We start from the raw sequence: 26,739 nt of genomic DNA on the forward strand, positions 1-26,739 counted from the left end.
AATATTAAATATCTGCTTACAGACCATAAAATGTGCCACACGTGATGAAAAACATGCCACAGTGCTGAGACTTTGCCCTTTTAATGTCTTTAATCTGAAGATCGTATGCTAAGAATGCCGTTAACTGACAGTCATCCTTAGCTGTTACGGTTGGGCAATTCAGGCATTTATGGTGCCCGATCCTGAGATGTTAAGCGATTTATCGAAGGTCACAAAGACAGTGTCAGATGTGGTGACTATAAACATTTTAAGCTTTTGGGACAAAAGGGGTATCTTTCTCTGTGTGCAGTACCTAGCTGAGCTCTTATGGCAGTCAAAGTCCACCAAATTTACTATAGGGAAACCAAAAATATGCTCTATTGAGTAATAATGTTATAATGATAAGTCAAATAGAGCAAACACTGCTAAAAGAAGGAATAACTGCTTCCGTGTCTGACAAGTCACGTTCTTACAGGAACAGTCCGTGTCTCTGAATTTTTCATGAGTGGGAAACAGCTCTCTAGGCTGCTAGTTCAACTTTCATGATGATTTAAAAAGCAAACAAATGTTCCTGGCAAGAAAAATTGGCACCATACGAAATAAAAGGAGTACTGAAAATGAGAAAGGAACAGGTAAGTTATGTCAGCAACCTCAAGGCCAATTTATTCTTGCCTTCTTTACCTGTGCCTTTGTTGTAAATTACAGGTCTATCCATTAACATCTCAAACAGAACTGGAAAAGTAAGGCCAACAGAAGCGTACTTGCTAAATTGCTTTGCAGGGTATTTGATCCAATCCTCAGAGTACTGGAGCAGGTTCCTTGCTCTCGGGTGAGCCTGGTATCATCTGTCCGAGCCTGCACACTTCTGTTCTGTCAGCAGTGCTGGGTGTGCTGTTCCAAGCACTGCAGTGTCCTGCTCACACAGCCACGAGGGACCCCTCGGCTCTGAGCTGGAGAGCTGCCTTGGGCGAGGCTGCGTCGCCTCTGCGAGCCGTGCCTGCCTCTGCGCGGGACTGGCTTGGAGCAGCACGGCTGTCTTTGCGCTGCAGTTGATGAAGGGTATGCCCCTCAGAAGGTAATTTTTCCTTCTTTCAGGAACTATGTGAGACAGGAGTTAAAAACAAGGATGGGCCTGGCTGGAGGGACACCAGAGGAGAATCAGACCTGGAGAACAAGGTGCAGTGCAGCTTTCCGAAGGACAGAATACGCAGAACTGGTGACGGCCTCTTCTCTTTCCACGAGCAGCTCTTCACGTAAGTAAGCCATAGAACAGCAGGATTCAGCAGCACCGACAAGGCCTTTGTGTTTGATCCCTGTTTCACAGAGACCTAGATGCCAAGTGTTTTGGGCAAATACAAAAGTTCCTCCCCTTGTTTTGCTGTCCTGCCCCTACCACCTCAGTGGCCTCACGTCTGTTTGCACTGTGGGGCGTTTATGCCTTTGTATGTTTTGCATTGGTCTGAACCAACCTCTTTGGCTTGCAGCCACTTTGTGCCCTGTGTCTGGCCCGTGTTCAGTCATGCCTGTGTGTAGACGGGTGGGTGGGTCTTGCAGACTGTGCAGAACTCTTTCACTGCACCCTCTTTGCATGTGCTGTCACTGTGAGGAGCTGAAGGCCTCCCCTTTCACTTGCCTGGCACTGCACGAAATGCACCGCAGGCCTCTTTCTGAGAATGGCTTGCAGTGAGCTCTAGGAGAGGTAGGGAGCAGTTAGTAAACGGAAAGAGACTCACCAAGAAGGGGAGGGAACCTTGGCTGATAGTGCAGGTAGGGAGGGCACAGCCAGCAAGTGAAGGCACTTGTGAGAAAGCACATTAAGGCAAAGGGAATGGAGTCCAGGACAGGTAAGGCAGAGGCCATCACTGCCCCACTGACCTGGCATCTTATATCTGTATCTTGAACATAAGCAGCCTCAGGAGGCTGAGGCAATAAGCGAGAGCTTGGAAAACTCAGTCCCAGTCAGTCCTGTCTCTGATCTGCCTGTTCAGGACCCAGCCACGTCATTTACCTGTGGCTTCAAAGGCCGTGGTCGGCACGACCAATGCGTGTTTGGCTCAAGAAAGCCGTTCTATGGAGCACCCAGATCTCTGTGCAGAGCTTGTTCTCTCAGTATGCTAACCAGGGGTAGCAGCAGAGGGGTAGACCTAATTTTTCTGAAGGACAGTGTGCTATGAGAAAAAAAATACAATTTAATGGATCAGTGGGAGTTGCTTGAACATAGAGTTACTTGTCAGTATTTATAGTTTTATCATTTGACTAAGCCTAAAGATGTAGTTGCCAGACTTTTTTTTTTCCATTACTGCTTTGAACAGCAAGCTTGTACTTGTTTTAACAAGTCACATCACAGGAGACATTATTCTACACTCGCCACCCACACAACCCTGGGATTTACTTTCATTTGAGAACTCGTTAAGCGTACCAGCAGTCATCCAAAGCAACGAATGTTCCAAGACACACAGGATTCACACATACAAATCATGAGTTTTACTGGTGGGAAGAGAACACGGTTGCTTTGAAAGGGAATGGTCAGTAGCACTCTCCGTAACAAGACTGGCTTTAATTTTTAGTTCTGTGACACCATGTGCCTGGGCACGTTAAATCTGTTTAGGTTCACGTGTTTTCTGCCCATCTTCCAATCCAGATGGGCCTAAGTGGAGGAAAGAAAAATAAAAAGCATTTGACAATCGTGCAAGTGACCGACTTGCAATAGAATTCAACCCTATGGTAGGATGTAAAGGACCAGATTTCACCCATATCTCACGCACGTGGGCATTTTTCTGAAGTAACTTTTAACCCACAACAGCATTTGGTCATGGTAACAGATAGCTCCAAGCCATTCTGGGGTCAGCCGACTGCAGCAAAGAACGACATCCTCTCTCCCCAGCCCTCACAGCAGCTTACTATGACAGACAGGATAGCGACTTCCCTTTTTGTCTGATGCCTTTTTTTAAACCAGCTGCTCGCAGTTGTGAAGCAGCCTGAGATGAGGCTAATCCTGGCAGTTACCGTTCAGAGGTACCCGACTCAGCGTAACATTTGTGCCTGTCTGTGTTACCTGGTTGTTTTCGCATGGCCAATCGACACACCAAGGTGAGGCAAAGGCAAAGCTTGTGCTTTCTCACTGTCTGCACTAATATCGGGGCTCATTTAGAGAGCAGGAAAAGTCTACTTTATTGTGTGTGTGAAGAGAGGGTTCTTGACACTGTTTGGTTAGGCAGCAAATAAGAATCCAAGAGCTCCTCTAAGACAGAAGTTCAGAGACTGCTGCTCTTCTATTCATGCGGTGCCTACTGGCCCCAGGAACATGGCAGCGAGGCAGCTGAGCCATGCAGGCCTGCACGGCTGGCTGTATTTTCAACTGAGCAGGCTTAATAATATATTTATTATGCAGGAACAATAAGATGTCTTAGAAGTCAACGCAGTCACACTTGGTGTTTTTACATCCTTTTATGATTCAGAAAGCCAGAATGTAAGTACTTACACATTTTTAATAGGAAAGTAACATATTCTCCTAAAAGGAAAACCAGATTTGATTGTCATAAAAGATGTCTGACAGTTGAAACTTCAGGCTTCTAAGCTAGAAAAAGCCCAAATAGACAAATTATACTGAAATGTTCTTTAAAGACCAAGCAGCTGTTTTATTAAAATATTAAATTTACATTTAAAAAAGAAATATTTTGATTATTTCAGTTATGATCATATTATTGAAGTAACATGAAATTCATGACAACGGGCTTTATTCTGTCCAAATTCTGTCCTCAGTTATCTACTGGCAATCAATTTTGCTGTTATTTAGGACCATGCAAGATCACACACACAGAAGCACATTTGTCTGGAAAGAGAAATCCAAGACAATGGATTTCAACGTGATTCCAGTTTTCCCCAGAGTGTGGCTTTTCAACTCTCAATTTCAAACCCATCCAACTATCACTGTTCCAAGAAACAGGAAAAGGAGTTCAGAATATACCGACCTCATCCCATACCACAAGTGAATGACCTTCGAACAACTTGAAGCAGGTTGAATTTACATTTTACTTCAAAAAAAGGGAACGTACATACATGAGGGGGAAGTGGGGTGAACAACAATTATCTGAAACCAGGTTTCTACCATTTTTGCCTACAGTTACCAACTGTATTTGAATCAGCATGGCTGTTGCCTGCTGATGCACAATTTCTTGCGCTATGAACAGGATTGTGAATCGAGGAAACATTTTCAAAGTTGAGGCCCAAATGGAAATAGTAAGATATCATACACAGTGTAGGTTTATAGTACACAGCATGGGTTTTTAAATGATGTAACGCAACAGCAGGAAGGAGAAGTAGTAGTTAACAGTTACTAACACTAGAATAATCAAATTTGTATGTTATACATGTACAGCAACTAACTGCTTTACAAAAAAAGCAAAATAATACAATATATTGTCACATGTATTTACAGTGTAGTAAATATACTTTTCTGTCAAATTTTACACAAAAAACTATTTACAGGTGAATATACTGCATTAAAAAAAATTGTGGGACCAACACTAAAAGTGACTTTTTGTGGTAAGTTTGTTGCATAACAGTAAGACGTGCTTCATTACATTTGGAAAAATTAACCTCAGAACAAAACAAAAAGCCCTAAAACCTACAACCCAGTTAGGAATAGAGCACTGGAATGCTCCCAGGTGCTCAGTCCACAATACTTATTTGAAATGTTTCCTGTTCTTGGAAACCTCATGCACATTAAAGCAGAAACATCGGCATAATTAACAGGTAGGTTATGCACTATTCAAATACTACTGAATTATTTTTAAGTCAGGGAAAATACAAACACAAAATGTTAATCATCTTTACAGTACTGTACTGTAGTTAGTGCGTAATGGATAGCATGTTCTAAAACAGGGGTGTCAAACATACAGTCCCCATTATGTAGTTATATGGTCCACATGTTAAAATCAGATTTTTCTGAAATTAAGTTTTCATTTTAAAGTACACAGACCCCATGGCTGCAGAGGTAATCTTCAAACCGTGACTAAGGTAACCCGTGCAGTGGTGAGTGCCCTGTAGTCTGCAGGCTGCCTGAAACAGTGACTGGAAGGTCTGAACTCAGTCTCCCACTTCTTAGATCAGGTTTCAAGCCTGAAGCATCAGCAGCAGTAACTAACTGCTGATCACTAAGGTAAATGGAGTGACAGGATGGGGAGCGAACTGAAGCAGGCTGGATTGGGAATGGAGAGTGGTGCTCACGGGAAGGAAACAGAGCAAGGTACGGAACATTCGGAACAGGAAAAGGGAACAAATAAAGAAGGCTATGAAAAAGAAACCAAAAAGGCGAGGTAACAGCAATGGCTACTACAGGAAGCAGACTTTCTAAGTGATGAATGATAAGGCACTGAACAACCAGTTGCTAACAAAAGTTTAATTATTAATGAAAGGCCATGTTTTCCCCCTTGACCTAAGCACGAACTTCCTAAATACTGGTACTGGGAGATCACTTTGCTGTGTATCAGGGCACACACGGCCCTGAATTAAATCTTGGCCATAGACTGTGGCCACCTAGAGTGGCCATCACTGCATTCAGCTCTGGGCCCCCCAAAATAAGACAGACATGGACCTCTTGGAGCGAGTCCAAATGAGGGACACGAAGATGATCAGAGGGTTGGAGCACCTCTCCTATGAAGACAGGCTGAGAGAGCTGAGGGTATTCAGCCTGGAGAAGGCTCTGGGAGACCTTACAGCAGCCTTCCAGTACTTCAAGGGGGCCTACAGGAAAACTGGGGAGGGACTCTTTCTCAGGGAGTGTAGTGGTAGGACAAGGGGGAATGGTTTTAATCTAAAAGAGGGGAGGTTTAGATTAGATATAAGGAAGAAATTCTTCACTCTGAGGGTGGTGAGGCACTGAACAGGTTGCCCAGAGAAGCTGTGGATGCCCCAGCTCTGGAAGTGCTCAAGGGCAGGCAGGATGGGGCTTTGAGCAACCTGATTTAGTGGGAGGTGTCCCTGCCCGTGGCAGGGGGTTGGAACTGGATGTGCTTTAAAGGTCCCTTCCAACCCAAACCACTCTGATTCCATGACTATAGTTACACCAAAATTCATCTCTCTTTACCTAACACGTTTGACACCCCTGCTCTAAAAAGTTCAGGTCCTCTCACTGAACTGTGCAGTGAAAAAATTAAATGACTCCCCCACCTTCCAGGATATAGAACAAATTAAGTTGTATTGACTTGCTTTATAAAGGTTTTTTTGTTTGTTTTGTTTTTTTCAGCCAGGACTGAGAGCTTGCACTAGTTCTAGTTCTCACACAAAAGGTAATTTTAACCATTGTCCATTTTGATTTTGCGTTACTTGTATTTCTAAGACTGCATTAATTCTAATTTAATGACACCTTTTTTATATAAGCAATGCAAAATACTAGAAGAGTTGCAATGCACTCAGTCCGAATGAAACTGATTTGGTAGTTCAGCTGGAATTATTTCTTTTTAAAGAAAATTTGCTCATAGGAGAAAACTGAAAATTATCTTTTCCTACCAGCAAATTACAAGATATTCTTTTTTCCTCCCACCTATGGCAAGAACAAGTCTTCAGGCTTCTACAATTCATTGTCTTCATTAAAATGGAAAGGGCTGGAATTAGCTTGGTTCAGTATAACCAAGAGCAAACTGACAGTGACGCCGAAGGTGGCTATTAGCAATTTGATGTATGAGATGAGAAAGGTTTTTAAATCAGTGACTCCCCAAATTACAAATGCATAGCAGCTTAAAAACATGGCACGAGTCACTGCTCTATTCCTAAATTCACTTCTAGCCTCATAATCCCTTTCATAGATCTGTATCAGTTCAGTAATCATGTTTCTACTGCAGCTTCTACACGATCGAGAAAAAAAGATTTGGTTAATTGCACAAGTCTTAATATTCTCCAATGTATCTATTTCAAGATTGCTAATTCTACTTTTTCCTTTTGTTTTGGCAAACTATTTGCATATTAAGTTTGTGTTCATAGTTCTTTCAGGACTGTAAACAAATTAAAAAAATTAAGTTGTTATTTTATGAATCAATACAATAAAGGCATTTTTATTTACATAAATGTTACATTGTTACTGTGTGGATACATGTGAATTACGTGCTATATCAATAAAATCTGAACACTTAATTGTACCATTCTCTAACAATTTAGCTGTGGAGTTTGATTTACTGAAAGCCACTAATAAAATTGCACTAGAGGATTTCCTTTTTTTATATACTTTTTTTTTTCTCCTTTAAAGCCACTTATAAATTGTTAATTTCTAACATACAACAGGGATCTCAAACTAGGAAGTATAGCTGTTGTTTAGCAGTAGATATACTTAGCCCTAAGATGAGCACCTGGATGACAGGCCTTTTTGTCAGAATTTCTGTTCACCGCTGAGATCCAACACTCCGCACGTTTTCAGTCCGTGCAGGTAGCATCTGTAGCACCCAGTGCCACATCTTTACATGTCACTCAACATAGCAGCATATTATCACAGTCATCCATTGCTAATACACTACTGTGCCTGACAAGTGATACTGTGGCTTTCACAGTGATAGCAATTTCAGTTTTGTATAACCCCCAAGTACGAACCCTTGCAAACTGAACCCCCTTGAAAGTTCTGCAAGACAGGTTTGACTGCAAACGTCTGTACTGATACCAGAAATTGCACTGCAAACATTCAAACGTAACCTGGATTTGACAAAGTGTCAGTTATTTTTTTAAGTTCATGTACCTTAAGCAAACATTACTGTTTTCATGTCACTGCTTGGGCAGCGCAAAAGCAGCTTTGCCAAAAAACCTCCCAGAGCTGGAAGTTAATTCATAAAATTTTCCCCTCCATACCCCAATGGTTTTTCTGCCAGGAATTTCTCGAAGGTGCATATTGGTGGGAAGGGCAAAACTAAAGTATAGGCTAAATGGAAGAAAGAAGCAATAAATTTTCAACATTGCTACAATGACACCATAATAGTCAGTTTGTGATGATTTTCTTTCCACTTTCAAACCTCCTTTAGTGCAGTTAAAGTACAGCAAAAAAAATTGCTTTGGAAAAAAGCCAGTTTGTCCAGTCTGGTCCATATACAGTCCAAGTATGTGAAGCTATGGTCTGGGGAATGAAGAGACTCATGCGGCCTCCTTGTCCTCTTTAAATTTATTGCTAATTACTAGAAATTTAATCTAATCAACCACTTCTGGTTAAGCTCATTGTACTGCGGCTACTGTAAGTTTCTTTTAAGCATGGTAAAAAAAAGTCCACAGCTAAAAATCCTACAGGTTTGAATTAAAACCAGAATTATAGTAACTTCCCCGGCTCATAAAGCCACTACCTTGACAAGTGTGCAAACAGGATTAAGTATTAACACTTTCCTTCAGAGAAGAAACAAACAAGGCATATCACAGAAGCAAGGTAGAACCGTCTATGGAAAATGGCTTTCATATTTGGACAAGATACTGTACTGCAGCGTTAAAGAACTCCACGCTTTCTTCAGCTACAAAGTCCGTCAGGATCTATAAGCGGTTCTGAAACACTGGCTTAAATCAAAAACAGAAGAAAAAAAAGGCATTAAAATTCAAGCAATGTTTCAGGAGTTGATCATCTGGCAACATGGCTGACAGGATGGGAACTTTAAAAATTAAGTGCAGCATCACAACTGGTGGGGGGCCCTTTGCAAGAGGCCCACGTACGTCAGTCAGTTTCAAAAAAAAAAAAAAAACAAACCCAAATTTCACACAATTTTTTTAATGCTGTGACGTTTCAAGCTGCCAGCACTTCGCTGCTTTTGCACCTGGCTGGCGGAGCCGTGGCGCATCCTCCCGCTGTTGGCGTGGCCGGCGGTGGGCGAGAGCTCCACGTTCTCCTTGTCGATCCCTGGGGAAACACACAGATCGAGGTTAGCCTCGCTTTGCCCACCCTGCGGCTTAATGCTCTAAGGACAGATACTTCTGCAAATAAACAGGTTAGCATGTAGGCACCTATGTGGTACAAAAAACTGACACGCCTCTGACGCCAAAATAAAGGCATCGCAGGGTGCACGGAGCCCGCCCCTGCCAGGCAGCGCCCTCTGGACCGCGCGACAGCCAGGTACCGGCGACACGGTGACAGTCGGTGACGCTGTGCTCGAAACACGACCCAGTTCTGCCATGCGTACAGGTGGCGGTGCGGAAACAGCCCTTCGTAACGCAAGCGACCAGCGGTGCTGCCCTAGCTGGGAAAGCACTTCAGACATCTGAGGAACAATTTATTAAAAAAACAAAAACAAAAAACTTGTAACTGTTATAGCAAGACATAACACAGCCTTACTGGTGATGATGACTCGTAAATGAGAGATCTGATACAGCTGATTTACTGCAGTTCTGTAATATGAAAAATCATTTTTTCAGGATCAAACGTATGACTCTATGCTCAGGGAAAGCACAGCCTCTGACCTAACCAAACACCTCCATGTGCTAGCCTGTGGTGCCCATCCACACACATCCATGCAGGGCAAATTTCAACAAGACTCCTTCAAATAATCTTTTTTTTTTTAAGCTGCAGACTGGATTTGTCAGTTCAAGCTGCGTCCAAGAATAAAAGACCAAATACTCCCACAGACACAGGCTGATTTGTTTCAATACGTCACAACACTATGAAAATATACAGGGGTTATGAACTGGTCACTGAATCAATCGAGTCATCTCTGGCCACAGAGAAATAGCAATTTTTTTAAATATGGGAAATAGCACATGTATGAGTAAAGAAAAAGGAGATGATCCATATGATTTAGATGGATGCACATCAGAGATGCGCTGAATTGCCCGGGTCTGGGAAATTGCTAAATTTTCTTCTCAGAACCTACTTTTTAAAAAGATACTTTAGGTAGGCATTATTCATCTACTTAAGCCGAATGTGCATTAAGGATCTGAAGATGAATTTTTTCTTTGTCACTCAAACAAGAAAATCCTTGACAAAGCGTGCTGTCATCAGCAGCAGGCCTTTCTATTCTCCAACAGTCTCAGTTAAGTAATACCATTAAAATCAAGTTCTAACAGTATCATATTTGCAGGGTTTCCAGCTGTTTCAAATTGCATTGTAACAACACCAGATGTGTAGAACAACCTGGGGAGAAAGGGGTGCATTTCAGATGGACGTTAAAATACCTTCAGAACCTCCTGATCTGAAGACCACTACAGAACCCCATGTTTTCTCATTCGCAGTTTGTTCCGGGCACCAGTCACCTACGTGTAATAGCAATCGAAACACAAATATTTTGAAAATACGTGCTAAGCACATACAAAGTAGCTTGTCCTAACTTCTCATCTACTGTGTGCCACAGCACAACCTGGGCAGCAAAACCAGCGTGCAAATCCAGAGTGAACCGAACGGAGATGTGCGACATCTGCATTTCAATACTGCTGTTCGGTTTATCTATACACATATATTGCAACTATAAATATATATTGACATTCATAGCGACAACAAAAATCACTGCAAATACGCTTGGAAGCTTGCTTGTAACCAACAGGCCAGTGAGATCCCGGTCAGAGCGCTCTGTTTCGGCAGCTGACAACCCCCTGCAGCCAATGGCAGCGTCAGCACCTCCCTGCAGACACAGCTCCTCGTTCGCAGAAGGGAGGTGCTCCAAAATGCTTGTTGGTAGAATGTACATGGGTACTTGAAATAAAATTCTCCATACATAACCCCAAAAAGAAGCCCTCCTAAATTAAGCATAAGGAAACACTAGGACTAGAGCTTGGAGACCATTTGCATCATCTCTTTTTGAGACAGCTCTGGTAAACAAGGCTTTCCAGCTAGCCAAGAAAGTCTTGTTTGACAAACTGATTTAAAAACATAACCAGAGATCTGTACTGAACGCTTCATAAAGTTACACCGAGTTTGTACAAATGAAACAAGTTCTCTGTCTTTAGGCACCTACAGAGGGAAGGCAGGCTCTGTGAAGCGCATGGAAAGTCTGCCTGAGAGAGACGGGCAATTCGGCATGTGCCTGACTTGGACGCGCAGCACTGCTGCCAGGCTCTTACCAGCGCAGACTCTTGCCTTAACAAGACATCAGCAGTCACGAGGCTGGAATACGGTTTTTAGTATCTGCCAGTTGAGATATGATTACAATTAAAATCATTCACAACACCAATTCAATGTAGTTCTCAAAAGCCCAAGTTTTGCTGGGATATCAGGCTGGTTACTTTGGCCTGGGAACAATCCTCTGGCTCAAGGCCTGCAGATGACCAGCTGTATGTACGGACAGAACGTCCAGCCAGCAGATGAAGGGTTCTGCTCCATCCTCACGGCATCCGTATCACTACACGTACTCACTGAAAACCCTAAATGCAAGTCTTGCAGGCCACACAGCCCTTTTCAGCTACAGTTTTGAGAACAAGCAAATTAAATTTAACTCAATTCTGCAGTGGCAGAGGCTACTTCTTGCTACCAGAAAAGATTTGTGTGTATACAAGGACATCAAAATCCTCCCAGCACTGAGCCTTAGCTCAAGAATAGAAAGACAATTGTAAGTATATGAAGTACAAATCAAGGTTTTAAGGACTGTCTCACTGCCTGGCAGGTATGGACAGGAGGGGTATGTAGGCTTATTTTGGATACATCAGGAATAGAACTGATGCAGGTACTCACTTGAAGAGTTGAGTGTAGACACCAATTATTATAATGATTTAAGCCCTGGTAAATCAAGAGGGGAAGAAAAAGAACCAAGAATTAACTTTAAACAAGAACAACTACAGAAGCAGCTTTCTAAGAAGGATATTAACAGGAAACACAGAGAACAGGTGGGTCTGGAAATCTCAACGATGACTGCTTCTGCAGAAGTGCAGCTTCCCCAGACAGAGGTAGGAGGAGGCTTACAGAGTACAAGATGAGGATGAAACCACAGACAATTTATACCCAAGTACGTATACCTTTCCTAGAAGCCTCAGATGTTCTCTGCAGGACAAGGTAACTCTTACTATGCTGTGCTAAAAGAATCACATGAAACAACCCTCCAGAACAAACCCCATCAGTGTAAGCTTCATGCTGACGTACGACAACACATGAAAGCCTTGGGTTATGAGCCATTACTCTAACGTCTTTGGACAGTCTGTCATTTGAAGATATAAATCTGAGACTTGGGCTTAGTGCAGACACACTTCCCATCAATTATTACTTTTATGATGATTCTACTTCAAGTTAATCATTCGTGTAGCAGTATCTTCGTGTAGCTGTCACATTACTTCTGCAACAAAATGATTGTCTTAGGCATGTTTAACAACACTCAACACTTGCAGTACATGTGCGGCACTGGGATGAATAGCAGGAATGGTATTTTAATGGGAGAGGCTCAAAGTACAACCAGCAGCAAAAATTAGGATGTCTGACAGCAAATAAAAAGGTTACAGCAAAATCCTATTACTACAAATTATATCTTCCACAGTTTTTTGTCTCATTCCTGTAAGAGATTGATTCTCATCGGCATGAGCAAGAAGAGCAAATATACTCCACTATTCCACAGTTACAGGGAAAATCAAAACTCCAGCCAGAAGCTGCCTGCGGGCTGTCATCCTTCCACTCCCTGTGTGGGTGTGAGCTTACAAAAGTCACAATCTATGATGAGAATAGGAAGCAACCCACGGGTGTAAGTAAAAAAAGTCTTCTGCAGCTCTTTTCTTTTTATATATATATTTCTCCATATAGAAGCAGAAATCAAATGGTGTTGATGAGTATCCATTTTAGTGAGCCTCTGTCAATTTAGTCCAAAGAACTTACGCCTGCTTTCTGGTAGCGTGCAACTGAAGGTTCAGGGGAAGTCAGCCTTAACATTAGAGCTAATATGAGGCAGTTCTACATTTTACCTTAATATCTGCAGCAGAATAATTTCGCATACCAAGATTCCACTTCTTTATTACCAAATTTATATTATTCTTAAAGACATGAATGACCTTCTTTGTCTGCTATATCATCAAATATTATTAGCATCACACAAGAAATTCAGCAGCTTAGCTCTTATACTGAAGCCATTCCCATGTTCAAAAGGATTAGTAAACTACTTCTCATGCCACAAGCCCAACCCTAAAGCAGATCAAGCAGTAAGTATCTCGTGCAAATATGATGGAAGTAGAGTGTACCTTGATGAGGAAGCTGCATGAAAACTGCAGATTTAGAGCAAGGCAGAGAAGCTTCACAGACACAGAATGAAAGAAAAAACGTAAGTGAATAATGTCCATGACATGGGGAGAAGGGGAAGGGGTGGAGATGCTGACAGACAAAACATTTATAAACAATCTTGCCTACTTGTTTCCAGATGCAATAAATACTATTTTTCATGTTATCTGCAATTTAATGTATTTCTTAGCATAACAAAAAAATACTTGGATGTAACTTTTTTTTTTTTTAAACTCGGTGTGACAAAGTAACTCAGCACTGCTAAAGAGTTGATTTTCTTGTTCAGTCATTCTCAAGTCAGAGTGAGCTGATAGCAGGTCTGCATTCCGTATTAGTCCCATAGTTGCTGTGCTGTTTTAAGAAATCCTGCAGCCCACATTTACTTCATATTCTGTAATTCTTTTACCAAAGATTTTTATCTTGGCAGATATGCTTACTCCCTCATTCTTGTCTCTACAGTGAGGAGAGAATGAATAAACACCGCCATCAGTGTACAAGAACACAAAATTCTTGTACGCAGCAATGGAGCTGTATGAAGTGTCAAAAGACCAATTACATTTTTAATAAAATTAAGCAGCTTAAAAAGCAAAGCATGCAAAGTTGCCCTGGTTAACATAACAGTTTAAACTAGTGAAACTGTATATTGACTAAGGTGGAGCGGTATAATAAATGTGGGATGGAGGAGCAAGATGAAATGCCCCATGTTGTGACCCAGTCCACAGTTTCAGAAAGCTGGAGATCCCCTGATCAAATACCAAGGCTTTGCACTGAAATTGCTAGAATGAAGCAAGAATGATCAAGCAAATAAGACAGACACTAAAAACCAGTGAGAGATGATGGGAAAATTAAACAGTCAACACAAGACTTTCATAAAATAGTAAATCACTTAAGGCGGTTTCTCACTAGCTTGAAACACCTTTAAAGGCTGACTCCTTATGAAGATGCCTCCGGTGTGGTTACATAAAAATGGAACCATTAGAAAGTTTTTGCCTATATGCAATTTACAGCGTATCTGTGTTCTTACTACAAGACTACAGAAAAAGAATACAAAGCAATACTTTATTCTATTTAAACATTCCAAAATTTAAGTGTTAATAAATTTAAATGTATGACCTCCTGTATCTGCCAAAAACCTTGTTAAAATATTGCTTTAAAAAAAATACCCAAAGTCAAGAGATACAAACCTGCAAATCCACTTTCTAACTTTTTGAAGGAATTCAAGACTACTCAAATAAGTAGTCTTCATACGCTGTACTTTATTACAATCTATAACTGTTGGAGTTGCCACTGATGCTACATTTACATGGGAAGAGGCTGTCCATAATGTACTTATTTTCACACTGATGGCCAGCTGTATTTTTCCTCCTTTAGTTTTATCCTTCTTCCTGTTCTAACTCCACAGATAATTTTTAGCTGTATGCTAAATGAGAATGTTCTATCAAACCACCTTCCTTTTCCATAATCTGGTTGTTAACTAACCCTAACAGAGTGCAGGTATGGATAATACAGAAATATTTCTCTATACAGGATGAACTGCATGATAACACAACACAGCGGCTGCATTATGCCTTTGTAATAAATAAATGACACTGTAAAATAGTAATCTGTAAAGCTTCTCCAACCTCAGCTTTTACCTGTTCTTATTGCTCAAATCAAATGGGATGCCAGGATGCAACCAGTAAGTCCCTTTCATGCCAATGTTCTTTTCTTACTTGTTCTCAGGCAGGAATGCAAAACAAGGAAACAATACTATGGCCACAATGACACAAAGGTCTCCTCTAAGCTAAAAAAGTGCCGTTACTTAAGTAGCAGAAAGAGAAGTAACAGCTGTGGAAAATACCCTTCACGTTTTTCCTCCTCATTTCAGACAAATTTATTTAATATAATAAATCATCCTGAGTTGGAGGGACTGGAAAGCAAACTGTTTTCAGTATATTTACACTGATAGACATCTTAAAATATAATTCTAGAATTCAGCATCAGTATGTCAAGAAGTAATCTTCCCAAACTTAAACAATTTAAATTGAATTCTTAGACCGGAAAAAAAAAAAAAAAAAAAAAAAGAGTTGTAGTTGCCTTTCACTGCATGAAAAAAAAAAAATCACTATTCCTACATTATTGAAACAACACAACACTGTCTCATTTCTGCACGTTGCACCACTACGTCTCCCCTCTGCAAAATTCATAATATTCAACAAAAAACATTCTCACATCTGAGAGCAAACTGATGATCTTGAAGACCAAATTTCTTGAGTAGAGCTATGTATCACAGAATCGAAGGGGTTGGAAGGGACCTCGAAAGATCATTGGGTCCAACCCCCCTGCCAAAGCAGGCTCCTTATGTATACCTAAGCCAGACTTATTTCAGGGCTGACAGAAACAAGTAAAAACAAGACTCAAAACAAACAAACAGAAAACAACAAAAAGCCCACTTCCATAATTATCAAACCTAAATGCAAGTGGTTTCTAGCCTTCCATCAAGGTTAGAAAAAAACCAGAAATACAGTTGATTGATTTTAGTGTTCAGAACCACAACAGTCATCAGATAGCATAATTTTTATGACAATGAAGAGTAAAGCACTTCCTCAATGTATCAGCCACTAATCCAAAACCACTTCAGCAGGAATTTTCATGTAGATTTCTTTAACATATATTCTATTTTCTTTCTGTATTTAATTATCTCTAGCTTATGCCCCATATACTATACCAAGTACTTTTTACTCTACTTTTTTCATTTTTCAAAAAGTTAAAATACACGCTGCTGTATTTAACCTCTGCATTTCCCTGTAATTCCCCTTTCCCAAAGCCAGAACGAATTTAGTGTTTCTATCCATTTACAGCCTTTGATGCCTGTACTTTTCTTGAACACTGCCATTTGATCATCTGCACATTTTTGGCAACACAGTAGTCTAAACTGACCCAGTATTCCACGCTCATCTACCTGAACACTTCTTTTCTTCAAGAAGAGTTTGACCTCCGTATGGCGCTGCCTGTAAGGGTATTGGCCAGAAACCACATAGTCGATTGAAACTGAGTCAGTCCAGACACTCTTGTCCACGGCACAACTCTGGATTATTTTTCCTAATAGGTGCTAGCTTGTACTGCCTAAACAGATACTGTTCTCCTTGCAAAACACCATGATTATATGTTTATATTTATTAATTTTCTAGAATTCACTGCTGCGTATCTTCCATAATGAGATGCACCTATTTGTTCTGATGCACTTAATGTTATTTTCTTCATGCATAACGACTTGGAAGACAGCTTTTGTGATGGACAAAGTCCAACAACTGAAATATTAGTGTACTATCTTAGTCAACAGTTTAATATTCATTTGACTCAATAATGCAATGATGTCTGATGCATAAAAACACCCCAAAAGACAATGAGACTGAGCACTTGGCTGCATAAACAGTAAATTCAATAAATTCTCCTTACCTATGTAGTATCACAACAGCTACTGACCTGGGGAGTGCTGGGAAGTTGCGAGCGAGGTCATAGAATTGGAAAGGTTAAGGTTAGCAGTAATGCTAAGCTGGCTCTGCACTGCGGGAGGATATGGAGATGTGGGTGTCAGGAGAGATTCTTCACTGGTTTCCTCATCAATTCCAGGCAAATACGTGTCAATCAAGGCATCAAGAAACTTCACTATGAGTTCAGCATAGTCTGGGATTTGTGTTTGCTGTGGGTGATGGGGGAAAAAAAGATTGATTCCTTTCTTTCTACTTTTCTGTCAATATGAGCTTTGCCCCAGAACTCACTCTAAGATTACGCTGGTTTTGCCTGGAAATTTTAAAAAGCATTTGAAGTAAGTATAACCAAGAACTGATTTGTGATCTTTTCCAGATTAATCTAAATGCACTTATTAAAGATCACTTGTAGGTGTGATTTCAGTACTGCTGGGAACTACAAAGCCAGAAAAGAGAGGCCGTTTCACTCAAAGTGCCACAGCTACCCAAACCTAACAGATTATTAAAAGTATTACTTATACCCCATAACCTAACATCCAGAACACTGCCTACCCTGTTCATCTACTCCTTGTTACAATGACTAGAGGGAACAGATAGCAGTACAGATGGTAAATTCTTTTATTTTTTCTGCTGTAACATAAAATTTATCCTTATGGAATTAACACTCTTATTGATGTAATTCCTTAAACTGTAAGACAGAGATGATAAACTAAAGAAATAGTTTCTGAATGATGTACATGTAGTGAACTTAGGAGTGCTGGAAAGGTGCATTTACACACCTGACTGCTTTTAGCCAGCTTCAGTAAGTTGACTTTACTGCGTCTATGAAAATATCCACTGCAGGCTAGAAAACTGTTTTAGCCACGGAAGTGAGCCTTATGGTACTAACTGCTCATATCAATTCTGTAATTTATCATTTATCTGCACCCCTCCTGAAGCATCAATGTTCTTTATAATGAGAACAAGGGTAAAACACTGATGAACTTACATACAGCATACTATTCTTACCTTAGAAAATGGGCCAGCAAACCTCCATAACCCATTAAATCCAAAACCTACAAAAACAAATTGAATGTTACCACAAAAACACAGTTCTCGGTTGACAGAAAACAACTAGAAATTACACATGGAGGATTACTTGGATCTACTTCAGCATGGAAATGAGATATTTTATTTGGAGACTGATAATACTAAATTTTGTCCAAACTGAATAAGATAAAATGATAGAATTCTAATTTATTAGATACATAAGTTAAAGAGCCTCAAAATCGCAGAACTGTCATGCAGTAAATTCTTGATGATATTTTAAAAGGTAAATTTAACATGTGAATATGTGTCTCATTTTGGAAATTATATCAACACATAAATTTTTCTCAATAGTCATCTGTTTCTTATGAATCTTCCTCGAGAGTCTTTGATTAAGGATCGTAAAAAATATTTAGGTTTTAAGTGCTCAAGTGTCACATGAAAGTGGAGATTAGGTGTTAAAAAACAAATGTTGCTCTATAAAATTTACCAATCATTAAATTAACCCTTAACTTAAAAGGTTAACTTAAAGCTCACCATTCATCACCACCATATAATTTGGTTAGTGGAAACGAATACTGAGTATTATACTTTTAATATCTGATGCACAACTACAAAAACCAGTTTTAATGGTCACGTCAGTAGCTGTTTTTTTAATATGCAAACACTTAACTATTATTTGGATTTATGAAGTTGGAGAGAATCCACACAGCAAAACTGGCTTGCTGTTTCATTAAGGCTGCAATAATTCAGAAACTTTTTCATTAGCAAATCTAACTTAAAATTCAGCAGTTAAAAAAAAAACAAAACACAACCCAAATATTTACTTTGTAGATAAGAAGTTTGGTATTGGGGTGGAGACTCTTCATGGTAGACAACACTCTGAACAATTCCATGAATTGGATTCAACAAATTTGGATCCTGGCATAGTGACAAAAGGGTATTGATCTTGGAATCCAATAAATTATGCCTAAAGAAAAGAACAGTGGCTTATTTTTTTTTCCACAAAATAAGAATACAGTTTACAACTGACTTTAAAAAACAGCAGTTAAAGTGGGATTTTCAAAAGTTCAGTGATTTTAGAAGTAGAATGCAGCGAGGACGTTAAGAGGAATAACACTTCTGAAAATTTGTAGTAACAACAGGACCCATCAGAGCATTCTTTTTGCCTAGCACTTTAGATTGCAAATATGTTTATCATTTTCAACCAAAAAAATTATTCCCTGGATTTGTGTACATGTCAAAGGTGAACTTTCAAAGCACTTTTGTAAACTTGCGAGGGTATTGTCTCATTTGAGCTCCCTTGCAGAACTCAGGCTTTGATCACGCTGTATTACTGCACTATATCATGCCCATCAAGTTTGACAATCAGTTTAAGCATACACAGAAGAGGACAGAACAATATCGTATGTTAAGCCCACCCCATGATTTAACAGAAAACAAAACAGAACAACGTACAGCTTGGGCAGTAATGATACAGGCAATTCAAGCAGCCTCTGTGTTGACCCTTTAAGACATCATGAGCTCAGAGAAATGCCCGTAATGGTAAAGAGGGCTGTCTATGCAGGGCTTCCTAATAGCATTTTTTCTTTTGAGGCAAAACGCCAGTTACTTACAACTGTGATTTCAGTAGCTCACAGAACTTGTTTTATTCTGACCATTACTTTATAAAACCAGAAGAAGGTACCATTCTTTCTAAATCAAGCATCAGTCAGTTTTTAAAGTCTCCTCACTTTACCTTCTGATAGCTGGGTTTCCCTTGCATATATTGCCTGTAGTGAACGCTACTTTTAACCTGTATCTAAAGAAATACATACAACGAGTACTTTGAACCACACTTTAAATCAGTTTTTTGGGTTACTTATTAAAAAAAATCTGAGTCTAACTGGTACAAAAATAGTACCTAAGAGACACTACATATAGACTTCTATAGAAAACTATATGACTACATTAAAACATAATTTGACTCCCTACAGTAACAAGTAAGTGATAAAGCCATGCTGTGCCACTAGACCAACGGCAGCAGTGACGCTGAAAGCTTTCAGGAGAACCTGATGTGCACAGCCCGGCTCCCTAGCAAGAGCAGCACAGCGCTCTCCCACGCTCTGCCAGCCTGCCCAGAACCCGGTGCTGAGAAGTGCTTTGGGACCATCTGTAGCGCTGCTATCCAAGGGTGCCTATTCTAGCAGGAACTTTATATTCATTTAACATAGGGAAAAAAAGATAATTCTCAGATTGCAATGGACATTTGTCTCAACAAGGCAAGGACAGATTGCAGCTAGTAACCTACAAATGAGAAGTACCTCATACGTGCTTCTCAGGTCCAGAGACTTTTTAAAAGGAAGGCCAAGTCAGAGTTTCAGGTACTTACACAACAGGAAAGACCTTTGGGAAGACAACACTGGCTTCTGCTAAATACTCATACAGAATCCGCTGGTCAAACTCATCAGTAGTGTACTTCACTAATGTTGCCTATGATAATGTAAAGGATTAAATTAGCATGCTTCTAATAAGAGAATTTGAGTAGTTACAGGCTTTTTTTTGTTGTTGTAGTTTCAGATTTTAGTACTTCTGGGTTGCAGAAAAAGCAGCATTACAGAACATTAATTTATGTCCTCTTCGGACATGCAATCGAGTGACTTCATGTCTTCGTTGGACACAATAAGAACAGCTGGCAATACCTTCTATTTTGGCAAAAAAAAAAAAAAGCCAGTTTTTGACAAAACTGTGCAACTGACTCTGTGAATTATAACAGGAATGCAAACTGTACTGGTGCATCTGATGAAAGCACTCTCTTACTGGTAGCTACATTACTAGTTAGTCAAGTTTTAAATTGAATCATGCTGGAATTTCAAAAAATATTCACTTAACTTTTAAAATATAATATGTGGTAACTTCTTGCTATATAAAATTAGTTTGTAAAACAAATCTACAAGTAAAACGAATCAATTGTTGGACATGTTCTGCAAAACAATAGGGTATTTGCTCTCATGCATTTTTCAAATACATTTATAAAAGTGATTCCTAGCAAGTCTGAAGAAAATCAACAAAAATACAGATTTACACGTTACATACTGATTCTGATCCATGTGAATTTAGAAGCACTGCAAGGAACACATATGCTTCTTTGGAAGATAAAAGAACATCCGAAAATAACACAATAATATGCAGAAAGAAGGCTTACAAGAACTGTAAGCAGCAGTGCTTGAATTTTTGGGTCAGTCAGAACTTCTTCATCTAGGAGGACGTTTGACTCAGAAACAGAAACTTTTCGAAGATGTGGGTGTTGCTGTGGTGATATTCTCTGGGTTTCTGCCAGATAAAAAAGAGCAGCTCATCCAAAGAAAAATGTACCCAAATCAAAATAAAATTAGCTCTTGCACAACGAATTCAGTTATATGCAAACTTCAGAGTTCAACAGAATTTTCATAAAGTATACAAGCAACAATTATGCTGTAATACTAGCGGCGCTAGGCTGTCACATGGGATGTATTATCAAATGGGAAACAATAACCCCAATTTCCTATTTACTGAAATACAGGCCCAGGGGTGGTAAGTAACATATTCAGGGTCAGGCAGCAGACTGACATCAGATAGAACAGAAGAACCCTGGTCTTGCATTGCAATTGGGGATGGGGGCACAGGAAGCAGATGTGGGAGAAGATGAAGAGAGGCATTCTAGGCATTATGTCACATTTCATCTGCAAAAATGTGCAGCTAGGACTTAGTAAGTCATAAAAAGTCAAATTTTACTTATTTCATTTCACTCCTGTATACAGTACTTTATAGCTGCCCCTTATTCTGGGTCTGCAAACTGAGCAACTCTAATTCCAATCTCAATTGCCAGTGATAAGGAAGACTGTATTCTCCACAAGCCATTATTAAGATATTTCTCCCTTACCTTGTAGTACCTTACCTAAGCAAATAAACACTGAATTTAGAAACAATCCTTTGTATATATATACAAAGCATTTATAATTAGTGTTATTCTGAAAGCGTTAGTCCTGTTTCTCACCCATTTCATAATCATTTTCGGCTACTCTCCTCATTTTGGGAGGCGTTGTGATTCCAGATTCCATGTCTTGCCTTTTAGGAGCCTTTGTGTCCGATATCAAATGGTCAAAACTTTTCCTTGTACCTAAAAACAATTTATCATGAAATTAAAAACATTAATCCTAAATCCGTACACTTAAGTATTTCCAATTTTCTGGGCAAGCTATTCTATCTACAATATACTGATAGGAATCTGGGGACATTTTCACCATTTCCAGGGATGGTAAAGAAAATAAGGTCACACCATGCCGCTCTCCATCACAGTTTCCAAAATGCTTCACAATACGTATGAGGATAGCATGCAATTTATTCCAGTGTGTAAGCTGTGGGCATGCTATGGTTTCCTGGTCAACACATCACATTGAATAAACATGCCAAAATGTGATTACTGTAAAGGAAGCAGTAACAGGATTGTAATGAAAGAAATGCCCCTCTTCTTCCATATATGCCACAATGTAAAAGGGTAACCAGAAGTTATGCGAACGAACTCATATCATTTCTTTGATACTAAGACTTGCTTGTAAACATGATGCACTGAGAAGCCAAGTATAAAAGAAAAAAAAAAGATTGCTTCCAAAACATCTAAAATGTTTTGGGACCATCTCTCCCACTGTAAAATAGAGTATTCAATATAGCAACTAAGCTAAAGTACTCAGCTTCTTGGTTTTATTGACAGAGGGCTGGTGGCAGAAAATTAGCACTATGAACCTTTAGTATCTGGAATATCCTTTTTCTTTTTTTTTGCCTCTCCCCCTCTGATCAAAAGAACTTAATTACTCCTTTTTCATTGTAGTGTTCTCTATTTGCATTTTGTAGAAACTACATACATTCCTCTGAATTGGGGAAAACCACTTGAAGTCAGAACAAATACAAGTATATTTTTTCTCTAGTAACGCTTCCTGGGGTATTCTGTAGACAAATTAGTAAATTAGGTATCTTAATAACCTAGAAGCTTTTTAGTGTTTGCTTGTGAAGGCTGTCCCATATCCAAACTCATGGATTTTCGTGTTCGAGGACTTATCTGTCCCACTGTCGGGTAACTGGCAGCCAGATGTCTGTCTGATCCCTTTGGTGATGACCACGGTTGATTTTCCTTTAGTGTCCTGAAATTGCAGAGAAATTAATTTAAGAAAATCTTTAAAACTGTTGCACATTTAGGCATTAATTTTTCAACTAGCCGAAGTATCCTTTATTAAAAACATCTTTTCTAACAGGTTAAACTTCTAGAAATATGTATTAAGAAATAGTAATTACTTTGCTAGCAAAAATGCGTGAAAACTAACAATCTATCATGAACATAATTTTGAGGAGATAAAAATAAAGCAATAAGAAAAACATGAGGTAATCAGCCTCTAATAAGGCAAGATGCAAGACATTTAATAACCAGCTGCTCCATACTGGATGCTAAAAAGACAGGTACCGAGTAAAGCACTCTGTATTGAAACAAACTGGCTCTGCATGTCACTTCTAGGTTGACTTCCTAGCTACCTCTGTGGCCATTTATGTAAGACTGTAAGATGTCAAGGTTTTCCAATAACAGGAACCAAGCGATTAACTTAGTACATCCTGAAGCTCTCAAAAGACACAGAATTTTCTTATAGAATATAAATGAAAAATGAGGTGAAATAAGGTCTCGTAGAAAGGGGTTAGCAAAAAGACTAAGAACTTCTGAAGAATTTAAACTCTGAAACAGCTTCAGAGATCTCAAAATTAAATCTATATGAATTCAATACACAAATTCCACTGTGACTCTTGATCACAGTAGCATACTGGTCAGGAACCAGCAATATGTAGTTGAACATTAACTTAGCTTTAATGAATATGGGTTTTAGTTTTCTATATACCACAGGTTACCTTTTTTATTAAAGGACAGAGATACTGGAATTTGGATAACTTTTATTATCTGAAAGTCAGGCAACCAACCTATAGCTAGTGTCACTGTGATGAATGGGATATGTATCCATAGGAACATTTTCCATTGAAACGTCTGTCAACAAGAGAGACTTCCTATGTTTTAGGCTGCAGCGACTTCGAACTTCCTCAGACACTGTGAGCAAAGCTAAAAATTCAAAGAAAGCTAACATAAGTTTTCCATGGCAGGAACACATTAAAGAATGTAAGCAACAGTCCCTCAATTTAGATTTTTTACTTAGTACAAAGATGACCACAGAGATGTAATTACACCTTACTGAAATGTACAGATTAAAAGTAGGTCATACAAAAAGAATTATATTCCCCAGCCAGTTAGAATTACATGACTTAAACATTTGCCCTCATATAGTCACAATTTCTATTTCTAGACCACTAGAAATATGAATGCTCTAAAAAGCACACACTCCAGTATTTAAATCAAGAAACCTTCAGCCTCACTCAGGTATTTTCAAATTTGCACAATAGGTCCTGTGCTGGCAAGACTTCAGTCCACAAGGAGCTGTGGATTGATACACCCCAGGCTAACCCAGACTCTTGTCCATCTCCAGTTACAAGTTTCCTTTATATTGATACAACTTTAATCAACCCAGTAACATAAGAATCCCCACAATTCATTCATTTCAGTTAGCACAAGTTTAAAAGAATGTTTGTTTGTTTAATTTTACCTGCTAGGTAAGCCACACTCTGGGTGTTCACCTCAAACTTGTCACAATTCCTATGTTTGTTAACCAGAGCTAGTAGTGTATGTAAAATCCTTACTGTTCTTGCTACAGTGGTAGGAGAAGGATGCCTGTACCCTAAAAAATGAGGTTAAAAAACAAATATTGTATTTAATTTTTGAATGCATATTTATGAAGCATTAATATTTTAAAAATATTTATAAATATTTTTCGGTGTGTTCTCAGGACACTTCATATAAAGGGTAAGGAAATACAATGCTAACAGAAGTTGCACATTTGGGACTATTATTTCTGTCCCTCCGCATAAAAAACCACATAATTACAAATGTCTCTGCATATATTATCTATTAGCTCACAAATCAGTCTTCTAAAAGAAACAATGAGCCCAAATAACAGGCACACATAGAAAGTATTCTTGGAGGAAGACATAATGAACTGTGGTAAGTGAAGCCACACACTCCTGTGACGGCAAAGGATTTATGTCATTTGCACTGAAGACCTTCATAGGATATGCATAAAGGAAACCCAGCAAAGTCCTTTAGTCAAAGGACATTTAATTTTCTATCTGTTCTGTGACCTGAGTTACTTAAAATCCACCACCCACTTTTTCTCCCTTTATTCTTGGGCTTGTATTTATTTCTGAATTAAGAGTATTCATGTAAAAATGAACAGCAACATCTATATTTACCTTTCAGAAGGTGTCCCACTAGTGCGAAGTTGAAGTTGGAGTTGAAATTTAGCCCTACAAAATGATCCATCTGCTTGCAGTGCCATTCAAGTGGTCTCCTGATCTCCATAAACACCTCTTCTGGGCTCTGACCCAGAAAAATAAGACACAAGAGTATTTCATACAATCATACAATGGTTTGGGTCAGAAGGGACCTTAAAGAACATCCAGTTTCAAACCCCCTGCTATGGGCAGGGACACCTCTTACCAGACCAGGTTGCCCAAAGCCCCATCCAACCTGGCCTTGAGCACTTCCAGGGATGGGGCATCCACAGCTTCTCTGGACAGACTATTCTAGTGCCTCACCACCCTCACAATAAAGAATTTCTTCCTAGTATCTTGTTTCTTTGAAGATTACTCCTCTACTCATTTTTTTTAAGTGTCAAAACTTGGTAATTCTAAGAGTTTACAGGAAAATATCAATTGCACTCTTGATTAGAATGTATCTATGCATTTCTGTTCCAGTTTAGAACAGAATAATAAGAGCTTCATCTCTGCTTCTTAGTTTACTGCTGATATTTTGCAAGTTTGCAATGCAAATTTCAGTTCTAGTTGCTTGACTACTGTTCAAGAGGACATGGAATTATTTTTTTCTTTTTAACAGATCTAACTTCTTACATAAACGAAGGGTTAATCACAGCTGGTTACTAACAGAGGGCTTGCTTACCTTATCATTGAACACTCGAAGGCTATCCAAGGTATGCAGATTCTGTTCAAGTAGTGCTGTACCTGCTGAGTACAAGTTGACTTCATCTAGCTGCAGTACTGCCATAGCTACCCAGAAGAGGACCTTGTGCATAGGGGAGTCCTGGAAGGAGAAGGAAAAGGAAAAGGCCATGATTCCACTTTCAAGTCAGTTCCTGTAAGTGAAAGACAAATAGGATTGACATGTTTTTGTATATGCATTACTAACATTGTGGCAGATGTTCTGTTCTCAAACATATCCATTCCAACAAAACAGGTGTTCATATGAACCCAGAGTGCTGATGCACTTAGCAGGTGAATAGCAGAAAGCAAATTAATTTCAAGCCTTCCACTCCCTCCCCTAGAAGCCATCCCTTCTCTTTTATACCCCTTTCATTGCTCGCAAAAATGTCAGATGCATATTGCCCTACATCAGACTGAAAGACAGCATCTTTTGTTATCAACTTGGAAGGCAGGTTGAAAGTGAATTGCAATTCTGCACATATAACTGGCCCAGCAATTCAATCTCCAAATCAAAGTCAGGCAGGAAGAGCCGGCATTCAACAAATCCTGGGTCCCTTACGCAGCTGATTTTTCAAAGAACTATCTAGCAATAGATACACGAGACTTTTTGTTGTAATCTTCCCTGCCTAAAACCACATGCAGGAAAATGCATGATACAGGCATGGAAGGCTTGTACAGGACGGTCACATCACTCATTGGTTATGCGTTTTAAGGGTAAGCTCATGGTACGCTAACTGTGGAAAAAAGTGCAAGTAGCCTATCAGAACTGTTTGCTCTTGTTAATTTTAAATACCACAGTGCCATCCAGATGGCACACAAAGACTGTCTGTGCCCAGCTACCAAGTACAGAGTGAAACAAATTGAAGTCAAGATTAGCCAAAGACTTCTAAAAAGTTTGTTATGTACGTGAAAGTGAAACATGCATATTAAACCAGCCATTCAAATACACCTGGTAGGAATATTATTTTTTTTTTTTAGCACATTTTCTAATGTATTAACAAATGAGAAGCTGCAGACCCATTCATGCTC

General features: G+C 39.4%; 1 protein-coding gene and 1 long non-coding RNA gene across 4 annotated transcripts in view; one reads left to right on the top strand and one right to left on the bottom strand.

Annotated features, from left to right (window-relative positions):
* The first annotated feature begins 477 nt into the window (after positions 1-477).
* LOC118255153 (uncharacterized) lies at positions 478-3,894 on the top strand. Of its 2 annotated transcripts, none has more exons than XR_004780887.2 (3): positions 478-611; positions 1,075-1,232; positions 3,776-3,894. It is a non-coding gene; the product is annotated as an uncharacterized LOC118255153 (long non-coding RNA). The 2 variants fall into 2 exon arrangements; XR_004780888.2 differs by lacking the exon at positions 3,776-3,894 and adding an exon at positions 2,936-3,069.
* The window catches only part of NF1 (neurofibromin 1), a 100,665-nt gene continuing 77,519 nt past the window's right edge, over positions 3,594-26,739 (bottom strand). For both annotated transcript variants that reach the window (XM_035561132.2, XM_050714800.1), the window contains 12 exons: positions 25,670-25,810; positions 24,964-25,090; positions 24,261-24,392; positions 23,587-23,722; positions 22,609-22,766; positions 21,626-21,748; positions 20,795-20,922; positions 19,982-20,082; positions 18,438-18,580; positions 17,593-17,639; positions 16,580-16,796; positions 3,594-8,836 (listed from right to left, as the gene is read on the bottom strand). In XM_035561132.2, coding sequence (XP_035417025.1) covers positions 8,694-8,836; positions 16,580-16,796; positions 17,593-17,639; positions 18,438-18,580; positions 19,982-20,082; positions 20,795-20,922; positions 21,626-21,748; positions 22,609-22,766; positions 23,587-23,722; positions 24,261-24,392; positions 24,964-25,090; positions 25,670-25,810 — 1,596 coding nt within the window. In that variant the 3' untranslated portion in view covers positions 3,594-8,693. The remainder of the gene's footprint in view (positions 8,837-16,579; positions 16,797-17,592; positions 17,640-18,437; positions 18,581-19,981; positions 20,083-20,794; positions 20,923-21,625; positions 21,749-22,608; positions 22,767-23,586; positions 23,723-24,260; positions 24,393-24,963; positions 25,091-25,669; positions 25,811-26,739) is intronic.

Source organism: Cygnus atratus, chromosome 20 (assembly GCF_013377495.2).
Source record: "Cygnus atratus isolate AKBS03 ecotype Queensland, Australia chromosome 20, CAtr_DNAZoo_HiC_assembly, whole genome shotgun sequence".
NCBI classification, from domain to species: domain Eukaryota; kingdom Metazoa; phylum Chordata; class Aves; order Anseriformes; family Anatidae; genus Cygnus; species Cygnus atratus.